Source organism: Balaenoptera physalus, assembly GCF_965194825.1.
Source record: "Balaenoptera physalus genome assembly, chromosome: 3".
In the NCBI taxonomy this organism is placed as follows: domain Eukaryota; kingdom Metazoa; phylum Chordata; class Mammalia; order Artiodactyla; family Balaenopteridae; genus Balaenoptera; species Balaenoptera physalus.
The window spans coordinates 21406364-21434329 of record NC_138890.1 but is presented as its reverse complement, the minus strand read 5'-3'; the positions used below and the strand labels follow the sequence as shown (position 1 = coordinate 21434329).

Genomic DNA, 27966 nt, shown 5'->3' with positions numbered 1-27966 from the left:
GGTGTCAAAGTCTGCTGCCCACACCACTGCAGGCCCCAGAAGGTGCCCACCTGTGCCTCAGGGCCCATCATCTGCCTCCGGGGCCCCTTCCGGGGCACAGGTAGGGAGGGTACGGCTCCTCTGCAGCAGGGGCGCGGGGTCTCCTGGCCAGGGGTGGGGACCGAGTGGGGTGGTTGGGGCCATGGGGAGCTCTGGGGGTCTCCCCCGCAGCTGGGTGGGAGCCTGGGAGGAGGGAGCAAGCACTGGAGCTGAGCTGAGTGGACCTGGAGTGAGTCCCAGCCTGGCCGCAAGGCCTCAGTGTCTCTTGCAGTGTGAGGCTAGTAATACCTATTCCCAAGGTTCCGATGGCTCCCTTCCCTTCTAAGGCCTTGGGCGATTTGGATCCAATGAGGTTTCTTCTCAGGACAGAAGGGAGGCAGGTGCCCTAGAAAAATGAATTCACACGTCCCGGCCCCTTTCACGGGAAGCCTAAAGGGGGGAAGACAGGGTGGCTGAGCCAGGGGGCTCCAGAGCTCAAAGAGAAAGGACTGGGCTCCAACTCCAGCTGCTTGGGTTCAGATCCCAGCTCCATCCTGACTTTGGGTGGGCTCCATAACTCTTCTGGGCCTCAGTTTCCTCATCTGTAGAATCGGGACGGTAATAGTGCAGGAAAGACGCTGGAGAGCCCCAGAGCAGTTTGGCTTGTGGTCGGTAATGAAGTCCGGTGCCTCCTCGGCCCAGACTAGGAAGTGTCTAGCTGGGACTCACTACAGGTGGCCCCCAGCTCTGGCACATTCCCAGGCCCCGACACATCTCTTTGCCCTGGGGTACCAGGTGGAGACTTGGCTGAGAGCTGAGCCGGGCCTGGGCCTCTTTCCTGAGGCAGGGACTGCTGGGTTGGGGCACCAGGCACAAAAGCAGGGACTTGGGGAACACTGAGATCCAACTTATGGAAACAGGCTGTGACCAGTGTGTGGACTCTGGCTCTTATCCACACCCTATTCTCAGAGGGGAAACTGAGGCCAGGAGGATAAGGGCTTGCCTGGGGTAAGTGAAATGCGGCAATCCAAACTCAGGGTCATTTGACTCCATGTCTGTTTGCCAGGGAAGCAGCCTGGGGATGGGACTGGAGGGGCCCCAGGGCCCTGGTGGCATCAAGTGGAGCCCAGACCAAGGCTTGCCCAGGGGCTCCTGGTTTGGGAGCCAGTCTGGGTCTAACGCTCTGTCCCTTCCTCTGGGCCATCCCTCTCTGAGCTTCTCTGAGCCTCAGTTTCCTCACCTGGACCCTGGAATGATAATTCCTACAGCTGGGAAACAACTGTGAGAAGTAAACAAGAAGGCGAAAAAGCAGAAGTGAGAGTTTGTGGTCGGTTGCAAGTGGCTGGTGGCTGAGCCTGCCTGCAGGGGGCCCATGGGTGAGGAGGGCCACGGCCCTCTCTGACCCTCCTGGAGGCCCTGAGCAGTCCTAGGGTCCACACTCCCAGTGCCTCCGAATTCTAGAAAGTCTTGGAGCCGTGGGCTGTTGAGAGCTGTGGCTGCCGCAGGGGGTGGGTATGCCCCTCCCAAAGGGACAGGCCCAAGGGCCTGCATGTCTCATGGGGTGGGGGCCAGAGCCACCCTAATTCACCTCCGCATCCTTTTTGACCCTTCCCCAGGCACTTTTTGAGGGCTGGGAAAGGCGAAGTGTAGAGACAGTTTGGGGGAGGGGGCTTGGGGGAAAAGAAGCTGTAATTTCTAGAATGTAGATAGTCTCATTTTTCAGGAGACAAACTGAGAGTCAGAGAGGAGCAAAGCAGAGCCCCAGGGCTCAGCTGTGAAGGGACTGGGGCCTGGAGAAAGCCATGCCTCCTTCACTCCCATGCCTCGGCCTAGGGCTGCCTGGCACAACGGAGCCCTGGGGAAGGGACTGGCCTGGGCCCTGTCGGGTCCCTTCCCCAGTACAGCCCATGGGCAACTCCATTCACTTCTTTTCCTTCTCTTTCTCCTTCTCCTCCTCCTCCTCCTCCTCTTCCCCCTCTCCCTCCCCCTCCCCTCCTCTTTTCTTCTTCTTCTTCTTCAATTTAATAGTATTTTCAATGTTGTTAGTTTCAGGTGTACAGCAAAGTGATTCAGTTATACATATATTCTTTTTTCAGATTTTTTTCCCTTACAGGTTATTACAAAACATTGAGTATAGTTCCCTGTGCTATACAGTAGGTCCTTGCTGGTTATCTATTTCACTCCATTCACTTCTTGTTCATTGGTGCTCGCTCTGTCCCTTGCCCCTGCTGGCGTACCAGGAGCTTAGGGGCCAGTGGAGGGGCCACCAACGCCTGAACTTGGTTCCACACCTGACCTGGCCTTGGAGGATAGAGAGAATTTGCACATATGCAGAAGACTAGGGAAGGTGTCCTGGGCAGAAGGCACGGCATATGCAAATGTCTGGAGGCAGGAAAACAGGCTGTGTACTGAGAACAGGAGCATTCAATGCCCGTGGGCCACGGGAGGGGAAGAACAGCTTGTGTGGGAAGAGACCCAGCAGCTGTGAGGCCCTAGCTTGCCAAGCGGAGGAACAGGAAGTGGCTTCCGCAGTCAGTGGGAGCCATGGCGGAGGTTTGAGCTTGGGAGTGGCCGCGCCTGGTGATGTGGGTGGGCAGGCTCACTGGTGGGGCAGGTTCAGCCTGTGCCTTCCCCAGCTCACACGGGCTCTGCACATTTTTCTCAGGTGACCGAATCCAGAGGATGATGCTCTGACTGTAGAACTTTGACCTCATTATGATCAAATGAGCGTGTGTTTATAAAAGTTTTTGTGACAAGGAGGAGGCAAGATTGCGTGAAAGCCAGGGCTGCGGCGAGGCAGTGAGAAAGAGTGCTGGACTGGGAGGCAGCGGGGTGGCGTCCCGGCTCTGCCCCGACTGGCGTGGCATGTTGAACAGGAGCCTGAGCTTCCCTGGGACTCAGGCCTGAAGGGGTTGACAGCCCTCTCTTCCTTCCCGGGGGACGGTGAGGGCTTGACGCAGGTAAAAGACTGCGTGTGCCTCACACACAACATCAAAGGTCACCGTGCTGCTCTGAGTAAGGGTCACAGGCCTCTCGAGGCCCCATGAGAATGGGAGGGGGGAGTCAGAAGAAACTATGATGAGTGATGGGTAGAGCTGGGTGGGGGAAGAGGGCCTGGAGGTGGAGGCCTCAGGGACCCTGCAGAATGAAGCCTGTGGTTAAGGCTGTTCTGCCCCCATCTCGACCCTGCGGGCTCTGCACAGCCTGTGGGAGAGTCTGGCCAAAGGGGAAGAGAAAACCAGAAGGCTGGCAGGAGAGAGCACAGACATCCTGCTCTGAGTTCTGATCCCGTTACGCACTGGGTCGCGTCCCTTCCCATCCGGGACCACAGTGTGCTGAGGAATCAGTGGTAATGGGTGCAAAGTTCCAGCCACAGCACTCGGCCATCGTGCCTGCTCCCTTCCCCGGGGGACTGGATCCCAGGACAGGAGTCTCCTGTCTTCCCTACTGCACTTTGACTTGGTGAGGAGCACAGCTGGCACACCTGCGGCCACACACTTAAGTGCCCAATAGTCCTATGGCTGCTGATTCACCTCTAAAAGAGGGGAAACGAGGGAGCAAAAGAGGTGAGGGTGTTAGGTCCAAGATCACACCCCAAGGGGGTGCCAAGGCTAGCTGCATCTGGCCAGTGTTAAGGGTCCTGGATTTTGCTCACACAGTGGATGCCAGCAGTTTATCAGCATCACAGGACCCCAGCTCCATCTGCATCTCCGCTATCAGCCCACCACCATCATCATCTCCGCCCCACAACCATCACCACCACCAGCTCCATCTGCATCCCCACCCGCATCATCACAAACATCACTGTTGCGTCCATCCCCACCACCATCACCACTTCCATCCCCTCTGCCATCCCTACCCCTAACCCAACTGCTCTCCTTGTCCCCCACCCACCTCCACAACCAGCTCCTGGACCGCCTCAGTCACGCACTACTCTGGACCCCAAGTCCATCACGCCAGCACCTCTCACGGCATCGCCATCCCCACAGCACATTCGTCGTCTCACTGAGGACTGTGGCTCAGCACACGTGATTCTGAGGACTGAGGGCTTATTAATTCCTCCCAAGAAGCGGGTCCATCTGCATTTCCCAACCTGGCTGAGCATAGCCCTGCTGTCCAGCATGTGGGCTGTCCCCAGCTATCATCTTTGGAGACCTTGGCAAGCCAACAGTTTTCACAGCCACTTCCCCAGGGGCACTGGCTAGAGTCCCACTGCAGGTGATGACCCAGGAATACAGTCCTTGGCGTCATCCACACACAGCCCTGCCCTGTTCTTGACCTCTACACTCAATCTCAGGGCATGGGCAGGATGACGGGCACAGGGGAGAGACGGGAGCGGTTTCTGTGGTGACCGCGCTGGGAGTAGCAGTCATAAAGTGAAGATGGCTCCACAAGATGCACAAGGAAGGGATTTGCATTTGCTGAGCACCTACTGTGTGCCAGGCACTGAGCTGGCACATTCTATTCTCATTCGCCGCCCCCCCCCCGCAACTTATCACTTATTGGAGGTATCATTCCCATCCTACAGATGAGGAAATAGGCTCAGGGAAGGGCAGTGAATTGCCCAGTGCAGCTCTGCAGCTTCTCAGCTCTGTAAACTCAAGCAAGGCTCTTCACCTCTCTGAGCTTTAGTTCCCCCAGGTGTAAAGTGGGTATAATGGCTTCTACCCTTCAGTGCTCTTGTGAGTGTTACATAGCACCCGGGCCAGGTCTGGCACGTCGTAGCTGTTCCTTACGTGGCAGCTCTTACTGTTCAACACCACGATGTCGAATGGCTGCCACACGTTCTGCCAAGGGCTCGGCCACGTTTTTCTTAAGCATTTGCTTGTGTTTCATGTTTAGGTTACTTCCATTTTCCAAGGTCAGAAATAATCGCTTGTGATGAACAACTTTCTGCAAAAAGTTTCTTTATTTTAGGTTAGTTAGATTACTGGGTCAAAGAGGGCGCATGTTTTAAAGATTTTGAGTCCACAGCTGAACTGGGTTTTTCCTCTCCTGCTGGGGTCCTGGCGGAAGGTGGGGCTGCACCCTTCCCTCTGTGCATGGGAGAGACCAGGGCCTTGAGCTTGGAGAACTGTGTTTGAATCCCACTCATTTCTAGCCGTGAGATCCTTAGCGGATCAGTCTGAGCTCCAGTGTCTCTGTCTGCAAAAGGAGATTAAATTATGTGAATTCCAAACATCCGGCCTCCAAAATATATCTCTACTCTCGCCTCTTCTCTCCAGCCCTGCTGCCACCATTTCAGCCCACTGGCACACAGCAGCTGGAAAGATCTTTTAGAAAAGTAAATGAATCCCTGTCGCTCCCCCGCTCAAAACCCTGAAACGATCTTCTGTTTTTCTTAGAATAAAACAAACCATCCTCACCATGTCTTACAGGGCCCAGCATGACCTGGCCCCAGCCTACTTCTCCAAGCTCATCTCCCACCCCTCTCCCCTCTGTCCCTGTGCTCCAGCCACACAGCCCCTCTTTCAATTCCTGGAACACACCTGATTCTTACCTGACCCGGGGCCATCTCTTGTATTGTCCGTACAACCTGGAAGGACCCTATAACAGTGCTCGCTCTATCAAAGTAACATGGATATTTAATGTAAACATTCCAAATAATACTACAAGGTTTAGAACAAAAACTGGCCTCTGAGCTGCTTTTTTCCATGTTTTTGTTTGATTTGGTTTGGGTTTTTCAGTGTCTGTCACTGGTGTGCAGGTTTCCATGATTTGATGTGTTTGCTTACTTCCACGGTGTAAATACTTCCATCTCCGCTGATTTCAAGCTGCTGACATAATGCCAACCAGTTTGCTAAATTCCTGAAACGATGGGTGCCATTGCCTCTGTCTTCCTTTCGACGCCTGGTGATCCCTGGCTAGCTCTAACTAAGAAGGAGGCTCCAAAAAGCTGACTGGGGCCCTGTGGGTGGGGCTTGTTTCCTGGACGCCACACCATAGAGTGATCCAATGGAGGCCCCTGCAGTTGAGAATCTGTGGGGCTTTTCTCTTAAGTGGGTCAGCTTTCTCTGATTTTTATTTCTGGTTGTTGGGGGAGGGGTCAGATCATCAGCCAGTGCTCTTGGGACTGATTGGGGAAGAGAGGCTGAGAGTGTCACCATTTAGTGTGTGGTCTTTCACTTAACCCCGTCTTGCTATGGTGCCCCTACCTCCACTGGGCCTCGTGTCCCTGAGTCCAGAGCTCTCTGATTCAGCCTCCCCAGGAAGCAGCCTCCTTGTGCTCTAGGGTGAGGATGAGGAAGTAGTGTCCGGAGTCTAAGTGCTTCTCATGCAAACCTTCAGCCAGTTTCCTGCCTTCAGGCCACTGCATACCTCTGCTCTCAGAGGGTCCTAGAACCTTCAATCCTTCAGGCTTGTTGGGGGTTTGAGCTTGCTTCCTGTGGGTGTTCTTTACCCCCATCCTTACTCAGGTTTTTTTTTTTTTTAATTAATTAATTAATTAATTAATTTTTGGCTGTGTTGGGTCTTCGTTTCTGTGCGAGGACTTTCTCTAGTTGTGGCAAGCGGGGGCCACTCTTCATCGCGGTGCGCGGGCCTCTCACTATTGCGGCCTCTCTTGTTGCGGAGCACAGGCTCCAGTCGCGCAGGCTCAGTAGTTGTGGCTCACGGGCCTAGTTGCTCCGCGGCATGTGGGATCTTCCCAGACCAGGGCTCGAACCTGTGTCCCCTGCATTGGCAGGCAGATTCTCAACCACTGCGCCACCAGGGAAGCCCCCTTACTCTGGTTTTAACTATCATTAGCTTGATACGGTGATCGTCTCTCATCAATTCATTCCAATTCTAAAATCTTTACTATCATTTTAGTGGGGTTTCAAGAGGGAGGAAGTGGAGATCAATGTTGAACTGTCCATGGTTAACAGGAAGCGCCCTCCTCTACTCCTTATACCTCTTCTCACCCCTCAGATCTCTGCTGACATTTCACCTCCTCAGAGACTCCACCCTATGTGTTCCCATTGTCCACTCCTGCAGAACAAACCATGCCAAGGCTCACTGGCAAACAGCAACAACAGTCATTTATTATGATGGGAAATCTGCCATTTAGGCAGGGCTCGGTAGGGATGGCTCATCTGGAGGTAGAGGGACCATTTCAGGATGGCTCACACGCATGGCTTGCTTACATAGGTGGGTGTTGCCTATCGACTGGGAGCTCGACTGGTCTGTGGGCCAGGGGCTTTGGTTCCTCTGCACATGAACCTCTTCAAGGAGCTGCTTGGACTTCCTTATAGCATGGCTGCTGAGTCCCAAGAGAGTGTGGTCCAAGAGGCAGGAAGGGGAAACTCCCAATATCATGAGACCAGGGCCTGGAAACTGGCACAGCATCTCTGGTGCCATATTCTGTTGATCAGTAACAGGGCCTGCCCAGATGTCTTAATTGTAAAACCTGTGGGATTTTTATTTTTATTTTTTTATTGAGGTATGGTTGCTATACAATATTATATAAGTTTCATGTGTACAACGTAGTGATTCACAACTAACCTTTAAAGGTTATAATCCACTTCTAGTTATTATAAAATGTTGGCTATATTCCCTGTGTTGTACAATGTATCTTTTTAGTTTATTTATTTCATACCCAGTAGTTTGTACTTCATCCCCTACCCCTATCTTGCCCCTCTCTTCCCTGTTCCCACTGGTAACCACTAGTTTGTTCTCTATATCTGTGTCTGTTTCTTTTTTGTGATATTCACTAGTTTTATTTTTTAGATTCTACATATAAATGATATGATACAGTATGACTTATTTCACTTAGTATAATACCCTCTAGGTCCATCCATGTTGCTTCAAGTGGCAAATTTTTATTCTTTTTTTATGGCTGAGTAGTATTCTACTGTATGTATGTGTATATATATATATATATATACCACAACTTTATCCATTCATATGTTGGTGGACACTTAGTTTGCTTCCATATCTCGGCAATTGTAAATGATGCTGCTGTGAACATTGGGGTGCATTTATGTTTTTGAATTAGTGTTCATTTTTTTCCAGATACATACACGGGAGTGGAATTGCTGGGTCATATGCTAGTTCTATTTTTAATTTTTTGAGAAACCTCCATGTTGTTTTCATAGTGGCTGTACCAATTTACATTCCCACCAACAGTGTACAAGGGATCCCTTTTCTCCACATCCTCATCAACATTTGTTACTTCTGTTCTTTTTGATGATAACCGTTCTGACAGGTGTGAGGTGATATCTCTTTGTGGCTTTAATTTGCATTTCTCTGGTGATGCTCAACATCGAGCAGCTTTTCATGTGCCTGTTGGCCATCTGTATGTCTTCTTTGGAAAAATATCTATTCACATCTTCTGCCCATTTTTTAATCAGGTTGTTTGGTTTTTTTTGATGTTGAGTTATATGAACTGTTTATGTATTTTGGATACTGAGCCCTTGTCAGTCGCATCATTTGCAAATATTTTCTCCTATTTGGTAGGTTGTCTTTTCGTGTTGTCGATGGTTTCCTTTGCTGTGCAAAAGCTTTTAAGTTTAGTTAGGTCCCATTTTTAAAATTTTTGCTTTTATTTCCTTTGTTTTAGGAGACAGATCAAAAAAATATTGCTACAATTTTTGTCAAAGAGTGTTCTGCCTATGTTTTCTACTAGGAGGTTTATGGTTTACCAGTCTTACATTTAGGTCTTTAATCCATTTGGAGTTTATTTTTGTATATGGCATGAGAAATTTTTCTAATTTAATTTTTTACATATAGTTGTCCAATTTTCCCAGCACCAGTTATTGAAGAGACCATCTTTTCTCCATTGTATATTTTTGTAGGGTTTTTTTTGGCCACGTTGCACAGCTTGTGGGATCTTAGTTCTCCAACCGGGGACTGAACCCAGGGCCTCGGCAGTGAAAGTGCGGAGTCCTAACCACTGGACTGCCAGGGAATTCCCCAGGATTTTTAATTTCTGCAGATGACTGAATGATGACCTGGAGAGGCTAAAGCCATTGAAGGAAGATTTTATTATTCACAGTTCCCTAGAGGAGGGGGCATGCCACACCATGCAGGGCCACATGGGGAAGCACCAGGTTTGGCCAGGAGGCAGAAGGAGTGAGGGGAAAGCAGGGCCCAGAGCCCTTACTGCATTTTCCATGGGAAGGAAGGTGGGAAGGAAGCTGCAGGTTAAGCAGCTGAGCAGGCTTAGGATTGGATAGTTTGACTAATTTTGGCAGGTTATAGGAGTCATGCTTAAACATTCAGTACCTGGTGCTGGGGAGATTTGAGACAGCAGGAATATTGGTTTGGTGTGTGAGAGCTGATAAAGGTGGCAGCTGGGAATACAGGCTTTGATTTTGTTGGTTTATATATGAGAGGAGTGTTTGCAGACAAATCACTTGTTATCTCTAGGAATTAGCTAGCCCTGATAGGGGCAGCCTTTCCCAGACCAGCAAGGCCCCCAAAATGTCAAAGCATCATAAAATACGAAAATAAAAACATGATGAATGCACCAGATTCAAGGGGAGCAATTCTCACATCTTGCTGAGAGGAGTGTTAAAAAGTCTGCAGCCCTCTTTATCTGCCAGACTGCCTAAAGTAGTGTCCCATTACTGTACTCTCGCAATGCCCACATTCTCTTCCTTCATAGCACTTAATGCAGTAAACAATTAGACAGTACTTTCCTTGCTTGTTTAGGGTCTGTCTTATTCACTAAGCATAAATTTGGTGAAGGCAGCACCTTGACTGTTATACCTACCATTGTATCCCCAGTGCTGGGAACAGGGTCTGGCACATAGTGGATCAAGGACACCCAATAAGTATTTGTTAGGGGAATGAATGGATAAATCATGGTACTCAGCACAGAGTAGGTGCTCAGGAAATGTCAGCAGATATTTAAAATGACCAACCCTCTTGATGCCCCAGAAGATCTGGGCAAAGTTGGGCAAAGACAACTCTGAGTTAAAGAGGGAAGACTAAAGCTGGAACTTCAGGACAGGTGGAGGCAAGCCAAGCCCAGAGGATGGTGGCCAGATTGGTGCCAGTGTCCCTCTGGCTATCTAGGGGACATTGACCGAGAGGGGCCTGTGAGGTGACCAAGGCAGGCCAGGGCAGAATATGGGGCTCCCAATGATGAGAGGGGCAGAAGACAGACTTTTATCTCCTCCATGATAATAGTTGCTGCCATTTTTTTGCTAACATACTTTGAGCCAGGCACTGTGTAAGCCTCACACAGACCCTGTAGTGTAGGTGCTGTAATTATTCCCAATTTACAGATGGGGGAACTGAGGCCCAGAGAGGTTAAGTTACTTGCCCAAGATTACATTGGATTGACACCCAGGCTCTCTAGCCCATATGTTTACCCCTTGCACCCTGCCCCACCTCTCAGGCTTTCCACGTCAGGCCACTGGGGTTACAGTGATTCACTGGCACACTCATTCATTCATTTCTGAAATGCCCCCTGAGCTTTCCCTGGGCTCAGCCCTGGACTCGGTCCTGGGGTCACAGAGATGAATCAGACCTGGACCTTGCCTTCACATCTCTCCTGGTCTGGAGGGAGAGGCTGATCTGCAAAGAGATAATGGGCCCTGAGAGCTACAGAGGTTAGGCTAGGATCTGAGCAGCGTCCAGTGAGGTCTCTAGGCCAGCGCAGGAGTCAGCTCCTCCTGTGGGAACATTGAAGGAGTGTCTGGACAGAAGATGACCTTGGGGCTGCTCATCAGTTAGCAAGGCAGGGAAAGGCATTCCAGAAAGAGGGAACTGCGTATGCAAAATGAGGGAAAACGGAGTGGGTCTGTGGATATGGGAGGTGTGAGGGAGGGAAGCAGGGCGTGGTTAGAGAGGAAGCTGGGGAGGGGGCAGCAGTGCTCAGGGCCAGATGGTCTGTTCGAAGCCTTTGTATGCAGTTTGGCAATGGGGAGCCACTGAAAAGTTTGGAGCAGGGGAGAAAGGTGATTAGAGGGAGTGAGGAAGGATAATTTTGGTTGAGAGGACTTGATTAGAGACGGAAGGGAAGGAGACCGTGAGGAGGGCTGAGCCGGGGAGAGAGGAAGCCTGTTGCAGGATGGAGAGAAGTGTAAGAGGTTCGGGAACTGGACTGGATGTGGGACATTCGGGAGACGGGGAGTCAAGGGTGATGGGGGAAGTGGGCGATCCCTGAGGCAGGAACACAGGAGGAGGGGTAGGTGGTGGGAGGGAGAGGAGTTGTGGTTTCTGATGTGTTTCACGGTCAAGGTTCGGCTCTGGAAGCCATTCCGCACCACCCTCGGAGGACCTGTCATACGGAGTCTGCCGTGGGTGAGGGTCCCTCCCTCTTCATTCTCCCATAGCTTTGGAGTCGGGCTCCTCTGGAAAACAGCGCTTGTCTCAGCCGCACTGGGGCAGGAGTGGGAGCTGCCCAGGACCCAGTGAGGGTGCTTAGCAGCAGCTGTGTTCCTTTGTGTGCTTTATAGCTTTAATTTATCTTTGGAAAAGTTAATATATTCACTCAGCACGAAATCCAAAAAGTACAAAAGAGTATGCAATAAAAATCCTGTCTTATGGAATGATTATGTAGATGCAAGCATGCAACTCATTTTCTTGACAGAGAGCACGAAGCATTTGCGAAATCTTGCTTTGGTAACAATTGTCTTTTGGGATGAAAGAGCCTTGGGGGTTCAGGTATCTCTTGGTGACAGTGAATCAAAGTCTGTCTTTTCCCAGATGAAGGGTAGCTTGCAATGTAAGATGACCAAGAAGACTGGGCAGGACAGGGTTTTCCAAGCGTTCCTGCCCAGCTGTCAATCAACAAGAGGAGCACAAAGCCCTTCCTAAACTGACTTGACCAGGGAACCCTTCTGTTATGGGGCATCTTACAGGACTGGGGTTCCATGGAGTACACTTTGAGAAAGGATGCAAAGGCAGCTATGAATTGTGTCAGCAAGTGGGACAAAGGACCGAGCCCCCCCACAGAGGCTCTGGATGGTCCAGGACAAGTCATAGTCCCTCTCCAGGCCCCTGATTTTGAAGGATGCTGTTAGCTTGGACTTTAAACAGGCAGGTTAGTGCAGTGGTTGAGGGAATGAATTCTGGAGTTCAAAAGACCTGTTTTCAGAGCATGGTCTTGCCATTGACTCTCTGTGTGGCCTCAGGCAAGCCCCTTAGCAGCCACTTAGTTGTAGGAATAAAGACATTATGCATGTAATATACTTGGATCCATGCCTGCTACACAGTGGGCACTGAACCCTGGGGTCAAGTTCAGGGTCAGTCTCAGGCTGGGGCTCTAGACCAGACTCAGCTACCCTGCCCCTCCCTGCCATGCCCCCCAACTCCCCGTCCCCTGGAACATCTGGCAAATGGGCAGAATTTGATAGGGGCCTGGGGGGAACCTTGAGTGATGGAGGTGAGTCGGCTGGGGTCAGACCCGACTGATCAGGGTCCACCAGAGGAGGGAGGACTGGGTTCAGGTGCCCCTCCCCTGATTCCTCTTCCCCCAGGTCCCTCCAGACGTGATGGTATGGCCGTGGCTGTCCTGCCTCTTGCTTCCTGCCCTCATGGTGTCTGGTGGGTACCTCCCCTCCCCCACCAGGGCAGCACTAACCTGGGGATCCTCAGCAGAACCCTCCAGAAGGGTGGGATGCTGCTTCATCAGCAAACACCCAACTCCTATGGCCCAGCCCCGGGCTTGGCTGCTCTGGGGAGGCCTGGAGAGGAATCCAGTCCTGGGCCGGTGAAAGTTGGCCACTGGGACTGGTGTGGGCTCCCACAGGGGCAGATGGGGGTCAGTCTTTATGGAGGTGTCCAGATGTTCCAACACTCTGTGTCCCTACAGTGGCAGCCAACGTGGCCCCAACATTCCTGCCCAACATGTCGGCAGTGAACCTGCCCGAGGACCTACCAGTGGGTGAGTAACTGTCCCTGTGCCCAGACTGCACCAAACACTTACCCACAAGAGGGCCCCAGGGGCTCCCCTTTGGGCTTGCTCCCCATCCCTGCAGCTCCACGGCTCGTCATGGGGCAAAGGTGGCCTGAAGGAAGTTTGTTCCAGAAGTTTGTTTTCTCCTTTGCAGCTTTTGGGTCGAGGGCCCTCACACAGCATCAAATAATCAAGACTCACTCCAAGAGAACATTCCTCCCATTTCCCATCTCTTTCAGTCTTTCTGATTTCCCAAGGGAGAAAGTATCCATTTGGTACCATTATTTCTCTTCTACCTCTCTCACTTGCTCATCTCTCTTCCTCCTCTGCTATTTTTTTTTTTTCAGACAGAAAGAGAGCAGGCTTTAGGCTCAGAGCCTTTCATGCATACATCTCACCAGAAATTGATACTTCTGCTGTCTTCGTTTGTAGAGTTACCTTCCCTCTATGGCTAGTGAAATGAGTTTTCTATGTACAGTAGCCATCTAGTTTGCTTTTAAAATAAATGTATTTACATGAAACAGTAAGTCAGTTAAAAGGAGGGTCATAAACACTGAGACGTGGATGTGGTAACGATCTTGGCAGTGTACAGGAGTGAATGATGTTCATGAAACATTGTTTTGGATGAAGCCACAGGGACTGGATGCCAGATTCCCAGCAGGCAGGATGGGGTTGAAGAAGCTGAAATGATAGATGACTGTATTCATTGGGATATAGGGTCAGCTGCGCATAACAGACCCCAAATAACAGAGCTGTAAACAAGGTCAAAGTTTCCTATTCTCTTACATAGTCATCTAGAGCAGTGATCCATCAGGCTGTTCCGTGCCCTATACTTCTGGCATCAGGGACCCTCCTTCCATTTCCAGGTTCTGCCTCCCCTAGGGCCTGGCCCTCACCCAGATGGTTCATGTCACGCCCTGTTCCAGTGAGAGCTGGGGACAATAAAGGGCCAAGAGGGCTCATTTCTTTCTCCTAAGGACAGGGCTCCAGATTTTACACATGTTACTTCTGCTCACATCTCATTGGCCAGAACTTAGCCACATGCCCTAGCTACAAGGGAACTAGAGAAATGAGGTCTTTATTTTATTTAGCCATGTGCACAGCTCAAAATCTGGGGTTCTATTAGTCTGAGAGAAAGGGGGTTGTGAATACTGGGGGACAATTTACAGTCTTTGTTGCAGTGTCAGAATTGGGACCCCAAATATCTAAATCTACTAGATAAAGCAAGAGACTGCATCAAAGGTGAAATCCAAAGTCTGCATTGGAATCCAGAAACCCAGGTCTAGGTACATGAAGAAAGGGTGGGCGATGGGCTTCAGAGCCACGAAGGCCACATCCATTTGGATGTGGTTGCCAGGACAGCAAGTCTACTAAGGGTTATATTAATAAAGGTTTAGATCCCAGGATGAGGGAGGTGATAGTCTCATTACATTCTGAGTTGGCACAATCCTCCCTGGAGGACTGGGCTGAGGTCAAACTATTTGATATCTGTGAATACAACAGAGAATTAGTATATACACGTTAATGATATTTTATGTATATTTTCATAGCTGTTTGGTCGCAGATAAACACACACACACCTCCAAACAAATGTCACAAATATGTTAACCCAAATGTCCTCAAGATCTCCATTCTCTTGGGTGACCCTTTAATGTCAGGTCTGATCTCAGCCAGACCAAATGAGGGTCTTTTCTTTGATAACCACAGGGCCCCTCTCTGGGCTTTCTCAAACCAAAGAGCAATTTCTTCCTTTCTGAGATGAATTGTATGGCTCTCTTGGGATGAGAAAGCATTTTCAGTCAGGTTTTTAAAAAATGTTGTTTAGACCTTTTATTTTGAGGTATAATATATATACAGGGAAGCACCCCGACCCACTCTCTCCCCTTCTAGTCACTCCCCGTCCTTTCTCTCTTGCAGACGACCTGTTTTCTTGACACTCACACTGTATAGTAGTTTAGTTTTGTCAGGCAGACTTTTTAAAATACGTCAAATTTGAGTTTAAAGACAGAGACCTAATATATGTCTTTTATTTCTGCAGCTCTTATTGATTTATTTGTTACAGTTAATTTTTTTTCAGACAGACTTTTAAAAAAGCTTTTCCTCCCTGATCCTTCTTTCTGTGTCCATGAGCACATGTGTACAGAGAAGGATTTACACATCCCCACTCACTTCCCATATTTCCTTAGGTATAAGGGCCGTATCAGTTTACATTTTGACATTTTTGAATCAGGATGTGTCTTATATTTGAGATAGTCAGTTAACACAGAGTGACTCCCCACCCCAGCAGTCATTAAATTGACAGTGTGTCTCACAACAGAGGAAACATACTGTAGATACTAACAGCTTTCTAGCCTGACGGTCTTCCTGGAGGAGGGGGCCTGGGTGGGAAGGGACCAAGCTTTCTAAGGAGTTTCTGGAGGAGCCAGAACTATTTGGTCAAAGAAGAGCAGACTCCAGATGTGCTGCCCAGACTGTCCCTGAAAGGCTGTCGTGGGCAAGATGGGGGGGCAGGCTGGTCCTCTGAGACCCTCAGGCTGGGTGCTGGGCCCCACCACCATGTCACTGTTCTGGCACTTTTGCTTTTGTAGGCCTCTCCCTCCAGAAAAATACATTAAAAATATACTTTAATATACTGCATTGGCATAAAGACAAATATCCTGAGGGCTAGATTATAATCATTAATTCCTTTTGATTTTTTTTTTACCGTTTGAAAAAATGAGGTATAATTGACATACAATATTATATTAGTTTCAGGTGTACAATATAATGATATATTTGTATATATTTCAAAATGATCACCACAATAAGTCTAGTTAACATATGTTACCACACATAGTTACAGATGGCTTTTTTTTTTTCCCTTGGGATGAGAGCTTTTAAGACCTACTCTCTTAGCAATTTTCAAATACCCAATACAGTATTATTAACTCTAGTCACCATGCTGTACATTACATCTCCAGGACTTATTTATTTTATAACTGGATATATGTACCTTTTGACCCTCTTCACCCATTTCTCAGTCCCCCACACCTCACCTCTGGCAACCACCAATCTTCTCTGTATCTATGAGCTTGGTTTTTGTTTTTAGATCCCACATGTAAATGAGATCATACAGTATTTGTTTTTTTTTTGACTTATTTCTCTTAGCAGAATTCCCTCTAGGTCCATCCATGTTGTTACAAATGGCAAGATTTTATTCTGTTTTTAAGGCTGAAAATATTCCATTGTACATGTATACCACATCTGCTTTACCCATTCATCCATTGATAGACATTTAGGTTGTTTCCATGTCTTGGCCCTTCTAATTTTAAAAGAAGTTTGACATTCTTGTGGGCCTCGTGGGCAGCTTGGCCAGGCCAGCATTGAACTAGGTGGCCGTGGACCCTGTGCATTCCCTGTCCCGTCTGCAGGTGCTGAGGTCTTCTGGCTGATAGCTCAGGACCAGGACAATGACCCTCTGACCTATGGGATTAGTGGCTCCTATGAGTACTTCTTTAATGTCACCCCGAATACTGGGGAAGTGAAGCTAGCCAAACTTCTGGACTATGAGGTAAAGGGAAGCAACCTGGGAAGGCCTCGTGAGGGGTTGGGGAGGTAGGGAGGGCCCTGGTGGGCACCCGAACAGGGCTTACCTTGGTTCCCTTCTCTCTGCCCACTGCAGACGCTCTACTGGTTTGCCATCAACATCTTTGTGAACGACGGTCACAACAACCCAGTGAGTCAGAAGTGGGGAGGGAAGGGAGGTCCAGGGATCAGAGAGCAGGGGACTGAGGGTCCACCGCTAATTGCCCACCACAAATAAGCAGAGAGCCCCAGCTAACAAAAAATGAATTGAATGTTTATTTTTATCGAAATTATACGTCTCCATTTTTTGTCATACAATATTAACCAAGATTTTAGTATTTATATTAATTATACAAATATATGGTTTATCTTTTGTGTATTTTGTATATCTATTGTATACCATTAATTACATTATTATTTTTTAAAAGATTTATGTATTATTTTTTATTTATCTTATTTACTTTTGACTGCGTTGGGTGTTAGTTGCAGCATGCAGGATCTTCGTGAGGCACGCGGGATCTTTCGTTGAGGCACGCGAGCTATTCGTTGTGGCGTGCGGGCTTCTCTCTCGTTGTGGCGCATGGGTTCCAGAGCACATGGGCTCTGTAGTTTGCAGCAGGTGGGCTCTAGTTGAGGCGCGAGCTCAGTAGTTGTGGCGCATGGGCTTAGTTGCCCCGAGGCATGTGGGATCTTAATTCCCTGACCAGGGATTGAACCCGCGTCCCCTACGTTGTAAGGCGGATTCTTTACCACTGGACCACCAGGGAAGTCCCAATTACATTATTAACTTGTATTAATACACTTATTAATAAAAAAACAAGTGCCAAATACCTCCCTACCCTCTCTCCACTGAGGTCATCACTTTCAGCCCCTTTGGCTGATAGGTTGGTCTCAGTGTTCATGTTTCTCAATAACACACTTATACAGCTGTGTCTTGTGTCTGTGAAAGTTGGGGGTTTTGTCTTTATAACCTATTCCCCAAACCCTATCCATTAAAAAAATCATTTTAATGACTTGGATATTCATAAGTATTTTCTCTTTGTAAACATTTTTAAAAGTGCAGATAAAGCTCAAGTCTCCTTGGGCAACACTTCCCAGCCCACTCCCACCTGAAGTGTCTGCCGTCACCGTGTTGTTTTCTATCCATTGCTAAACATTGACATGCATATATGCATCCACGGAAGAAAGATGATAGTTTTGGGTGCGTTTTCTGAAATCCAAGTGGGATCCTACTGCATATACGGTCTTGAACTGCCTTGTCGACTCAACAATCAGCTTTGGAAGACTTCCCTGGTGGTCCAGTGGTTAAGACTCTGTGCTTCCACTACAGGGAGCCCGGGTTCGATCCCTTGTCAGGGACGTTCCGCATGCCGCAGGGTGCAGGCAAAAAACAAAACAATACAACAATCAGCTTTGGAGTCCCTTCTGTGTCTGCACATGAGACTCCTGTTTCCTGTATGTCTATAGCCCAGTGTGGGGACTATAAGCACCACGGTGCTTAGCTGGTCTCCTTAACACTTAGGTTGTTCACAGCTTTACGCTATGGCTAACAAAGCTAAAAGGAACATTCTTGTAATAGGACATTTTAGATTTTTTTTTAATGACCTAATGATTTCCACAACATACTCTCCAAATGGTTCAGTAAATCTGTGGAGAGAAAAACTAAATAAGGGGTAAATCTGGATGAAGGGTATCAGGAATTCTTTGTACTGTACTTGCAACTTTTCTGGCGTTTGAAATGGCATCAAAAAAACACGGAGGGGAGAGGGGGAAGCTGGGGCAAAGTGAGAGTAGCATCACCATATATACACTACCAAATGTGACACAGATAGCTAGTGGGAAGCTGCTGCATAGCACAGGGAGATCAGCTCGGTGCTTTGCGACGACCTAGAAGGGTGGGATAGGGAGGATGGGAGGGAGGCTCAAGAGAGAGGGGATATGGGGACATGTGTATGCATATGGCTGATTCATTTAGTTGTACAACAGAAACTAACATAGCATTGTGAAGCAATTATACTTCAATAAAGATGTATAAAAAAAAAGTCACCCCAGATGTCACCTGATTGTTCTCCTGAGAAGCTATACCAACTTGCACTCCCGTCCTGATGTTCCTGACGTTGTTTTCTCAAGCTCCCACGTTTTCTGGGCTAACCTGGGCTTTCTCACTTGCAGGTGCAGATGGAGATGCAGGTGATCGTGGAGGACAGAAATGACAACGCACCCATTTTCCAGAACACAGACTTCTCCACCAGCATCAGTGAGGTAACATCTGCCTTAACGGGGTGTGTGTGTAGGATGCAGACATCCCACAAATCTGCTTAGAGTGGGAAGGACCAGAGATAGCCAGCAGGGCATCCAAGATTGGGAAGTGCACCTCCTAGAAAGGGCAGCTGCAGGAACCAAATTCAGGGGGTTGCATGTAACCCCATGTGCCAGAGTTACAGCAACATTTTGCAATCTATCAGACTGGATTGGAATATCTAAGTTGTGATAGTCAGAGGTGGGGGGGGGGAAGGAATTGATTTTCTCATGTTTCTGAAAAATTTAACAGTATATCTGACTTCAGGCATGGCTGGATCCAGGTACTCAAGCCATGTCATCAAAAAGAGATTTCTCTCCACCTAGCAGCTCTGCTTCTCTTGTTGCCACCATCCTGGGGTGGGGCGAGCAGTTCTCCCTTATGGTGATAAAAGTGTCCCCCAGCAGCTCCAGGCTCACATCCCACCAGCTTTGCAATTGCAACACAGACTGTCTCTTTCTCAATGGTCCCAGCCAAACCCCCAGGACTGACTCTTATTGGCCCATTTTCGGTCAGGTGCCCATCAGTTGAGGAGTATGGATTGCTCCAATTGTCTAGGTCTGCATCATGTGCTTTTCTCTCTAGCAAGAGGACCAGCCCCACTTGAACTGCATAGGCAAGGAGGAGGTTTCCCAGTGGTCCCAGGGCAGCAAACACAACACCACTCCTGAATCTTCATTACCACGTGGCTTCAAAGTCCTGACAGGTGTGGGTCCCCCTCCCCCAGGCCAGACCTGAGGCTGGTGAGGTTCAGACAGCCCTTCAACAGGCTCTGATTGAGCGCCTACTGTGTGTCTGGCACTGTCCTTGGTGCTGAGGATATCCGGTGAAGACAGACTTGGTCGCCACCCTCGGCAGCTCACATTGTAGTGAAGAGCACAGACAACAAAACATTTAATCAACAAAGCATTAAACAAACAGGATTATTTCAGATGGTGTTGAGCTCTATGAAGAGCATAAAACATGACTGGGGAGGGGCCTGCTTTAAATTGAGCCAGTCAGGAAAATCTTCTCTGAGTAGGTGACATCTGAGCAGAACTAAATGTTGAGGAGCCAGCATGGGCTGCTCCAGGAAAAGGATATTCCAGGCAGGGAACAGCAGCTGCAAAGGCTCTGAGGTGGGAATCAGCCTGGAGTGTTGTAGGCATAGCCAGGAAGCTCGTGTGTGTGGAGGGAGGAGGCTGAGGAGGAGGTGAGGTCAGAGAAGTGGGCAGTGGCCTGACCCTGGAGGGCCAAGGAGGCAGTCTGGACTGTATTCTGGGCAGAATGGGGGAACCACTTGTCGGTTTTGAGCACGAGACTGATGTGGTCTGGTTCAGGATTTTCAAAGATCTTTTTGGCCACCATGAAGAAATAGTGAGGGTGTGGACAGGTCCTAGAGGAAAAGCCTCCCAAAAGAACCTTACAGCTCTGCGGGGTGCTGTGTGGAACCTATTGCTGGAGGTTACAGAGAACACACAGGGATGTTTAAGCAGGGGAGTGGCACAACCTGAGTTCTGGAATGATCACTCATGGTGGTCCTGAGGGGCGCTGCAAATCAGAAGCCTGCTCAGGTTTCAGGGAGGCTGTGCGGGGAGAGGAGAAGGGGGAACTCTGCTCCCTGCCTCCATCCAGATGCCCCCAGAGGCCCAGCCCAGGTGGGAAGGAAAGGGGGACATCTGTGGAATGCTGGGTTTCAGGTTCTGGAAGGTCCATCGCTATCCCCGTGGTACAGTTGGGGGCACTGAAACTCCAGGAGGGGGCATGATGTGCTTGGGCATGGAAGAGATGTGTTGGAGCTCAGAGGTGACAAAACCCTTGTTACAGACCCTGCCGGTTGGCTCCCTGTTGCTCTCTGTGCTGGCCAAGGACAAAGACACTGGGTCCGGAGGCGCAGTGGTGTACTCCATAGAGAAGGTAAGTGTGTGCGGGTCCTTGTGAGAGTGTGGGCTCCACCTCCCCTCATGGCCACTAGGGGGCAGCATCTCCCACACAACCTGCAGGGACCTTGTGGAGCAGGAGCTCTGCGACGGCCCAGCCCTGGTCCCCACGCCTTCCTCTGTCCCCCTCTGGAACTCATTTGGCCCAGCCGCCTAAGGAGGATGCCTGCTGCAGACCGGACCCTCCTCCCCACCCTCTCGCCTGGGGCACTGTCTGTGACTTTGTCCGGTTAGCGTCACACCACCTGGTGGCTGTGGCAATCCTGGCTTCAAAGAAGAGGAAATCAAGTCTCAGAGAGGTCCAGGGTCTTGTCCAAGGTCACACAGACAATGGCGGGTGTGACCCCAGTTCTCACGAAGACACATTGGCTAGCCACGGCCCCCATCATTGAGTGCCCAGTACGTGCCTGGAACCTACCTTAGCTCACTTGACCCTGTTTTCATCCCACTGAGGCGATATCTAGCCCATTTCCCAGGCTCAGAGAGGTTAAGTGACCTGGTGAGGTTGAGAGCAGAGCCAGGATTCGACCCAGGTCTCTCAGAGCAGGTCCTGGGGGCAGGGCCGTCCCGGGGGAGCCTGGCCTGACTGTGCTCTGCCTCAGGTCATCCCTAGCACGGACAGCAGCGAGTACCTCTTCAGGATCCTGCCCAACGGCTCCATCATCCTCAACGGCAGCCTCAGCTACAACAACAAGAGTGCCTTCTATCAGCTGGAGCTGAAGGCCTGTGTGAGTGCGGGCGCACGTGGGGTCGGGGGCGTCGGGAGCCGAAGCCCCGGCTTCATGGAGACCCATCTCCCGGCAGGACTCGGGCGGCAGGTACAACAACAGCTTCGTCGTCCAGTGCTCCTCGCCTGTCTTCGTGTCCATCTCTGTAATCGACAAGCCGGACCTGGACCCCCAGTTTGTCAGGGAGTTTTACTCGGCCTCTGTGGCTGAGGATGCACCCCAGGTGTGCCAGGGAACTGGAGGGGTCTGGGTGGAGACGAGCGGTGGGGAAAGGGTCTGGCCACTGACCGTGCCTTCTCGCAGGGAACCTCGGTGCTGAAGGTGGAGGCCATGGATGGCGACAGAGGCATCAATGACCCTGTGATCTACAGCATCTCCAGTGAGAACGGGGTGTCCCCAGGCTGGGGCTGAGGCAAGGGAAGGGGTGGGGGCTCCGTCAGAGCCACTGGAAGCAGCTGCTCCTGCTGCCTTTTCCCAGACTCCACAAGGCCTGGCTGGTTCGAAATTGGACCAGACGGGGTGATCAGGGTCAGCGGTTCCCTGGACAGAGAGCAGCTGCTGGAGGAGGACGAGGAGGTGCAGGTGCAGGTCACGGTGAGTGAGAGGGCCACTGCCCACCTTGCACCCTGACTTTCTATACATTTATTTATTTATTTATTTATGGCTGTGTTGGGTCTTTGTTTCTGTGAGAGGGCTTTCTCTAGTTGCGGCAAGCGGGGGCCACTCTTCATCGCGGTGCACGGGCCTCTCACTATCACGGCCTCTCTTGTTGCGGAGCACAGGCTCCAGACGCGCAGGCTCAGTAATTGTGGCTCACGGGCCCAGTTGCTCTGCGGCATGCGGGATCTTCCCAGACCAGCGCTCGAACCCGTGTCCCCTGCATTGGCAGGCAGACTCTCAACCACTGCGCCACCAGGGAAGCCCTGCACCCTGACTTTCTAAACTCTGACCTTTGATCTCAGCTCTCTCTGAATGCTGGTTTTCTGACCTCTGCCTCTCGGCCTCTGCTCTGCTCTCAGGCCACCGAGATGGACCCCAACATCTATGGGCAGGAGGCCAAGGTGAGCATATGGGTCACGCTGAGAGTGACAGACGTCAATGACCACAAACCTGAGTTTTACAACTGCAGCCTCCCAACCTGCACCTTCACCCCCCAAGAGGCTCAAGTCAACTTCACTGGCTACGTGGACGAGCACGCCTCCACCCGCATCCCCATCGATGACCTAACCATGGTGGTCTACGACCCAGACAAGGCAGGGGCACTCAGACCATGCGCGGCATGGGTGGAAGTGATGGTTGGGAGATCGCTGGGGGGCAAGGTGGCGAGTGACCAGCAGAGTGTGGTACCACAGTGCTCGATGGGGCAGTGTGCAGTGGGCAACAGTGGTGCTGACCATGAGTTGTGGTCGGAGCTGTTGGGTGACATTGGAACTGCTGAGTGATGTTGAGCTGGTGGGTAAACTTGTGTTCAGGGTGGTGCTATGTGGTGGGGAACAGAAAGGCAGCACTGAGTGGAGGTTGGTCCTGGATGCTGGGTGTTGTTGAGTGGAATGTAATTTTTGGCGGTGTTGAGTAGAGGGGGTAGTGATGTGTGGATGGTGAAGTTGCGGGGTGCTGGGATAGTACTGGGTAGTGGAGGATGTGGGCAGTTTTGAGCACAGTATGGTCTGGGTGGGTGTCAAGTTGGAGGGTATTCCTAGGTGGAGGTTGATACTTAGTGCTGGGTGATTTGGGTAGTATTGAATGCTGAATAACTATGGATGGTGTTTGGTAGTATTTGGCGATAATGAGTTGGTACAAAATGTCGATTGGAGGGTGATATTGGGTAGTGGTGGATGGGTGGGTGTGTTGAGATGGTGGTTGGCCTTGACTGGAGAGGGGTGTGGAGTAGAGGGGGTGTGGATAATGGACAGACGTTGGACATTGATGATGTTTGGCGTTGGATTGGGTGGTGGAGAGTGGTGCATGGTGGCTGGTACGGAAGACTCAAAGGGAGTGAGGGGTGTGTGTCCAGGCGCTGCAGCCCAGGCTGGGGCCTCGGGGAGGTCTTCTTCTGATGAGCCCACATTGACAGGGACTAGTGACTAGCCTACCCTCCTGGGACCTGTGGCCAGGGATTGGGAGAAAGATGCAGGTGGGTACATTGCAGGAGTGGGGTCCCTAATATGTAGCCCACGTCTACAGGGCAGCAACGGCACCTTCCTGCTATCCCTGGGGGGCCCTGATGTTGAAGCCTTCAGCGTCTCCCCGGAGCGGGCGGTGGGCTCAGTGGATGTGCAGGTGCTGGTGAGAGCACCGTCGCTGGTGGACTACGAGACACAAACGGTGATGCTGGTGCAGGTGAGGGGTGCTGTGGGGCACCAGGGAGAGCGGGCCACGGGGTGCTCCAGTCCCAATGCCGCTGCCTCTTCCCCTGTCCTCAGGTCGTGGCCACTGACTCGGTCAGCAGAAGCTCCTCGGTAGCCTTGGTGACCATCCACCTTAGAGACATTAATGATCACAGGCCCACATTCCCCCACAACCTGTACAACCTCAGTGTCTTCGAGCACAGTGCGGTCGGCTATGTGGTCACCAACAGCATCCGAGTGAGTGATGGGGGACAGGGCTGGGCAGGGCTGGGAGAGATGCGGAGATGGGCAGGCCTGGGGCTGTGGCCCTGCTGGAGTTTCTGTATCATCTGATGTCAGCGGGGGCCAGCAGGTGTGTATGCGCGTGCGCGTGTATGTGATGTCTATGTGTCAGTCTGAGTGTGTCGGGGGCTTCTCCCTTTGGGTCAGGAAGCAGGACGGCCCTGTCCTCATCAATTGCACGGTTGACAGTGCGGGTATGGCTTCTGCTCAGTGTTCCATTGTCTATCTCTCTGCCTCACAGGCCTCCGACCCAGACACGGGCGAGGGGGGCCGTGTCACCTACAGCCTGCTTCCGGGGAATGGGTAAGTTATCCGGGTGGGCAGCGGGCGGGTGGGCGAGCGGGACCCAGGCTCACCTCTCTGCCTCACAGCAGGGCTAGAGGAGTCAGATAAAATATAGGGCACCCAGTTACATTTCAATTTCAGATAAACAATGAATGGGTTTTTTTTTTTTAGTATAAGTAGGTTGCAAATATTCCATGGGATGTCCTAAAATATTTTTCATTGTTTATCTGAAATGCAAATTGAAGTGGGCATCCTGTATCTTTTTTAATTTATTTATTTATTTATTTATTTATGGCTGTGTTGGGTCTTCGTTTCTGTGCGAGGCTTTCTCTAGTTGTGGCAAGCGGGGGCCACTCTTCATCACGGTGCACGTGCCTCTCACTATCGTGGCCTCTCTTGTTGCGGAGCACAGGCTCCAGACGTGCAGGCTCAGTAGTTGTGGCTCACGGGCTTTGTTGCTCCGTGGCATGTGGGATCCTCCGAGACCAGGGCTCGAACCCGTGTCCCCTGCATTAGCAGGCAGATTCTCAACCACTGCGCCACCAGGGAAGCCCCATCCTGTATCTTTATTTGCTCCACCTGGCCACTCTGCACAGGGCGGACATCTTTGCGGTGGATCCAGACTCGGGGACAGTGACGGTGAGAAACAGTGAGCTGCTGGATCGGGAGAAGCAGGCCGTGTACTACCTCACGCTGCTGGCCACGGACGGCGGGAACCTGTCGTCCTCCACCATGCTGCAGATTGTCGTGCTGGACATCAATGACAACAAGCCCGTGGTCAGCGGCTCCTACAACATCTTTGTCCAGGAAGAGGAGGGCAATGTCTCCGTGACCATCCAGGTGCGAGCCAGCCTGTAGCTGACGGGTGAGACGGGCACACGGCACCATGCCTGGCTCTGTAGTCATGCTGGTCCTGGGTTGGAATCTGGGCTCTGCTGTGTAGTCCTGAGAAAGTCACTCAGTCTCTCTGGGCCTCCGTTTTTTTTTTTTTTTTTTTTTTTGCAATGTAAATATTTAATTTTTTTTTTTTTTCTTTTTTTTTTTTTTTCTCCGTTTCTTCTTTGGAAAATGAAGACAATCTCAGTACTTATTCCCAGGGTCATAACGGATGTAAAGTGCTCGGCACAAGGCCTAGCACAGAACAAGCCCTCAAAAACATATTGCTCTTTTAAATTCAGGCTGCTGCCTCATTCCAAAAAGGATTTGAGGTGGCTTAGATTTAAAAGTGTGATAAAAGAAATAAGGAAAAAGAGAAAATAAGGATGGTATTTTTTTTAAGTGCACAAAGGTAGAAGCCATACAATTGCTAGGAGTGGGCTGAGTACTCAGTTCTGAGCTTCCTAATGGCCAAAGCAAAAATGGAAATGAGATCAGTGGTCAGGTTCACAGACTCTGTGAGATAAAAACCCACTACTGGCTCCAGAGGAACACTGGAGAGAAGCTTCGCCCCTGATTCTGAGGCTTTCAGAAGCTTCTCCACTGAGTCATCTGTAAGGGGATCTTGTGAGAATCGAGAAACCAGGTCCTTGGAATGACAATCACATGGCCGTGGAGCCCTCCCATCTTTCTGGGGCTTGTGGTTTCCGGAGTACATTCCCATCCCTGATCTCTTGACAAACTTATGAAGTAGGTGCTCTAATGCTCCCCATTTCACAGAAGGAGAAAACTGAGGCTCAAAGAGGTTAAGTGACTTTTCTGCGGTTATACAGCCAGTCAGTGGCAGTGCTGAAACCTGGGCCTTTCTTCATGTACCTCAGTGCTCCTCACCCTGGTCTGTGAGCTCTTTGGGGCAGGAGCATTTCAGATTTGCTGCCAGAACCATGGTGCCCAGTGTGAGCCCTGAGAAGTGCTTGGTGAATTAACCGGCCTGAGTTCAGAGCGCCAAGGAATGAACAGACAGAGTTTTTCATTTCATAAACATGATCCCAACAGATCTGAAACAAAAACCTGAAGGTGGCAGTGGGCAGAGAGGAGGGGAAAGAATTGGATCCAAGTGGGACTAGCCCAGCTCTGGATTCAAAGCCATATTTGCTGAGCATCTACTATGCACCAGACCCTTTGCTGGGCCCTGGGTCCTCCGAGATGAATCCACCATAATTCCTGCCTTCAGGGAGGGTGGCAGACCCTCATCCAAGGGTGTCACTTGCGCTGTACTGAAGGTAGCACAGGGGTTGTGGAGGACCAGGGGAGGCACCAATCTGACCTGGAGTCAAGCAGACAAGGTGTAGAGGGCATTCATGTGCATGTGCAAAGGCCTGGTGGCAGGGAAGAGCATCTTGTGCTCTCCGTGCTGGATCACCCCAAAGGCACACTAAGCATGTGTTCAGGACCTTGGTAGGACAGAAACACACACACACACACACACACACACACACACACACACACACACAGATTGGATGAAGAATTTCAGCTATTTAAAAAATACAGCACTGAAGTAGTCATCATGGGAAAATCAGAATCTTGTTGGACTTCACACTTCTTTATTTATTTATTTATTTATTTGGCCATGCCACACGGCTTGTGGGATTTCAGTTCTCCAACCAGGGCTTGAACCCGGGCTACAGCAGCGTAAGCCCAGAATCCTAACCACTAGGCCACCAGGGAATTCCCCCACAATTTTTTTTAAAATTTATGGCTGCGTTGGGTCTTCACTGCTGCGTGCAGGCTTTCTCTAATTGCGTTGAGCGGGGGCTACTCTTCGTTGCGGTGCACGGGCTTCTCATTGCGGTGGCTTCTCTTGCTGTGGAGCACGGGCTCTAGGTGCGTGGGCTTCAGTAGTTGTGGCTCGCGGGTTCCAGAGCGCAGGCTCAGTAGTTGTGGCGCACAGGCTTAGTTGCTCCGCGGCATGTGGGATCTTCACGGACCGGGGCTCGTACCCGTGTCCCCTGCATTGGCAGGCGGATTCTTAACCATTGTGCCACCAGGGAAGTCTCCCCAACACACACTTATTTTTGTTTGTTTATTTTAAACTTCGGCTGTCTATATTATACTACCCCCACTCCTCCCTCCCCACTAGAATATCAACTCCATAAGGGCACTGTCTTGATCATGGCTCTATTCCCAGTACCTAGACAGGGCTGGGCATATGGTAGGTAAACATTTGTGGGATGAATGAATGACCTCAATGTTTCAGACCTCAGAAGCTCTTGAAAGCTGTTGGTCTGGCCCTCTCAGATGCGAGACTGAGACTGGGAGACTGGGGGGCATCGCTCTGGCTTTAGGCCCAGTTACTGCCCTCATGGGCCAGCGCTGGAGGGGGAGTCCAGACTGCAGGGCAGGGGCTGGGGCCGGGGAGCACCTGATGGCTGACGTCCCAACCTTGCTTACCTGCACAGGCTCACGACAATGACCAGCCAGGCACCAACCACAGCCTTCTGCACTTCAGCCTGCTGAGCAGCCCCAACAGCCACAACTTCTCAGTGGACCCCGACAAAGGGATCCTCAGAAACCTGGGGCCCTTGGACCGAGAGGCCATCAACCCCACCCTGGGGGGCCGCATCGTGCTGACCGTGCGCGTGTCTGATTGTGGCGAGCCTGCCCTCTGGACTGACGTCAATGTCACCATCACTGTGGAGGTAAGGTCTGGCTCAGCCGGGGACAGGGTCCAGGATGAGCCCTGTACTGGGGGGGTCCTGAGCAGATGGCCAGCTCCCTGTCCTCCCAACTCAAGTCACATTTCTGCCCTTTGCAGTGC

General features: G+C 50.7%; 1 protein-coding gene across 1 annotated transcript in view; it reads left to right on the top strand.

Moving 5' to 3' along the window:
• The window catches only part of CDHR2 (cadherin related family member 2), a 39105-nt gene continuing 11139 nt past the window's right edge, over window positions 1-27966 (top strand). Inside the window, exons 1-17 of the mRNA XM_082456326.1 lie at window positions 1-100; window positions 12429-12495; window positions 12764-12835; window positions 16258-16397; window positions 16509-16562; window positions 18584-18673; window positions 20517-20606; window positions 21232-21357; window positions 21434-21580; window positions 21661-21736; window positions 21836-21951; window positions 22377-22610; window positions 23542-23697; window positions 23781-23942; window positions 24229-24290; window positions 24869-25112; window positions 27608-27847. Coding sequence (XP_082312452.1) covers window positions 12444-12495; window positions 12764-12835; window positions 16258-16397; window positions 16509-16562; window positions 18584-18673; window positions 20517-20606; window positions 21232-21357; window positions 21434-21580; window positions 21661-21736; window positions 21836-21951; window positions 22377-22610; window positions 23542-23697; window positions 23781-23942; window positions 24229-24290; window positions 24869-25112; window positions 27608-27847 — 2061 coding nt within the window. The 5' untranslated portion in view covers window positions 1-100; window positions 12429-12443. The remainder of the gene's footprint in view (window positions 101-12428; window positions 12496-12763; window positions 12836-16257; window positions 16398-16508; window positions 16563-18583; window positions 18674-20516; window positions 20607-21231; window positions 21358-21433; window positions 21581-21660; window positions 21737-21835; window positions 21952-22376; window positions 22611-23541; window positions 23698-23780; window positions 23943-24228; window positions 24291-24868; window positions 25113-27607; window positions 27848-27966) is intronic.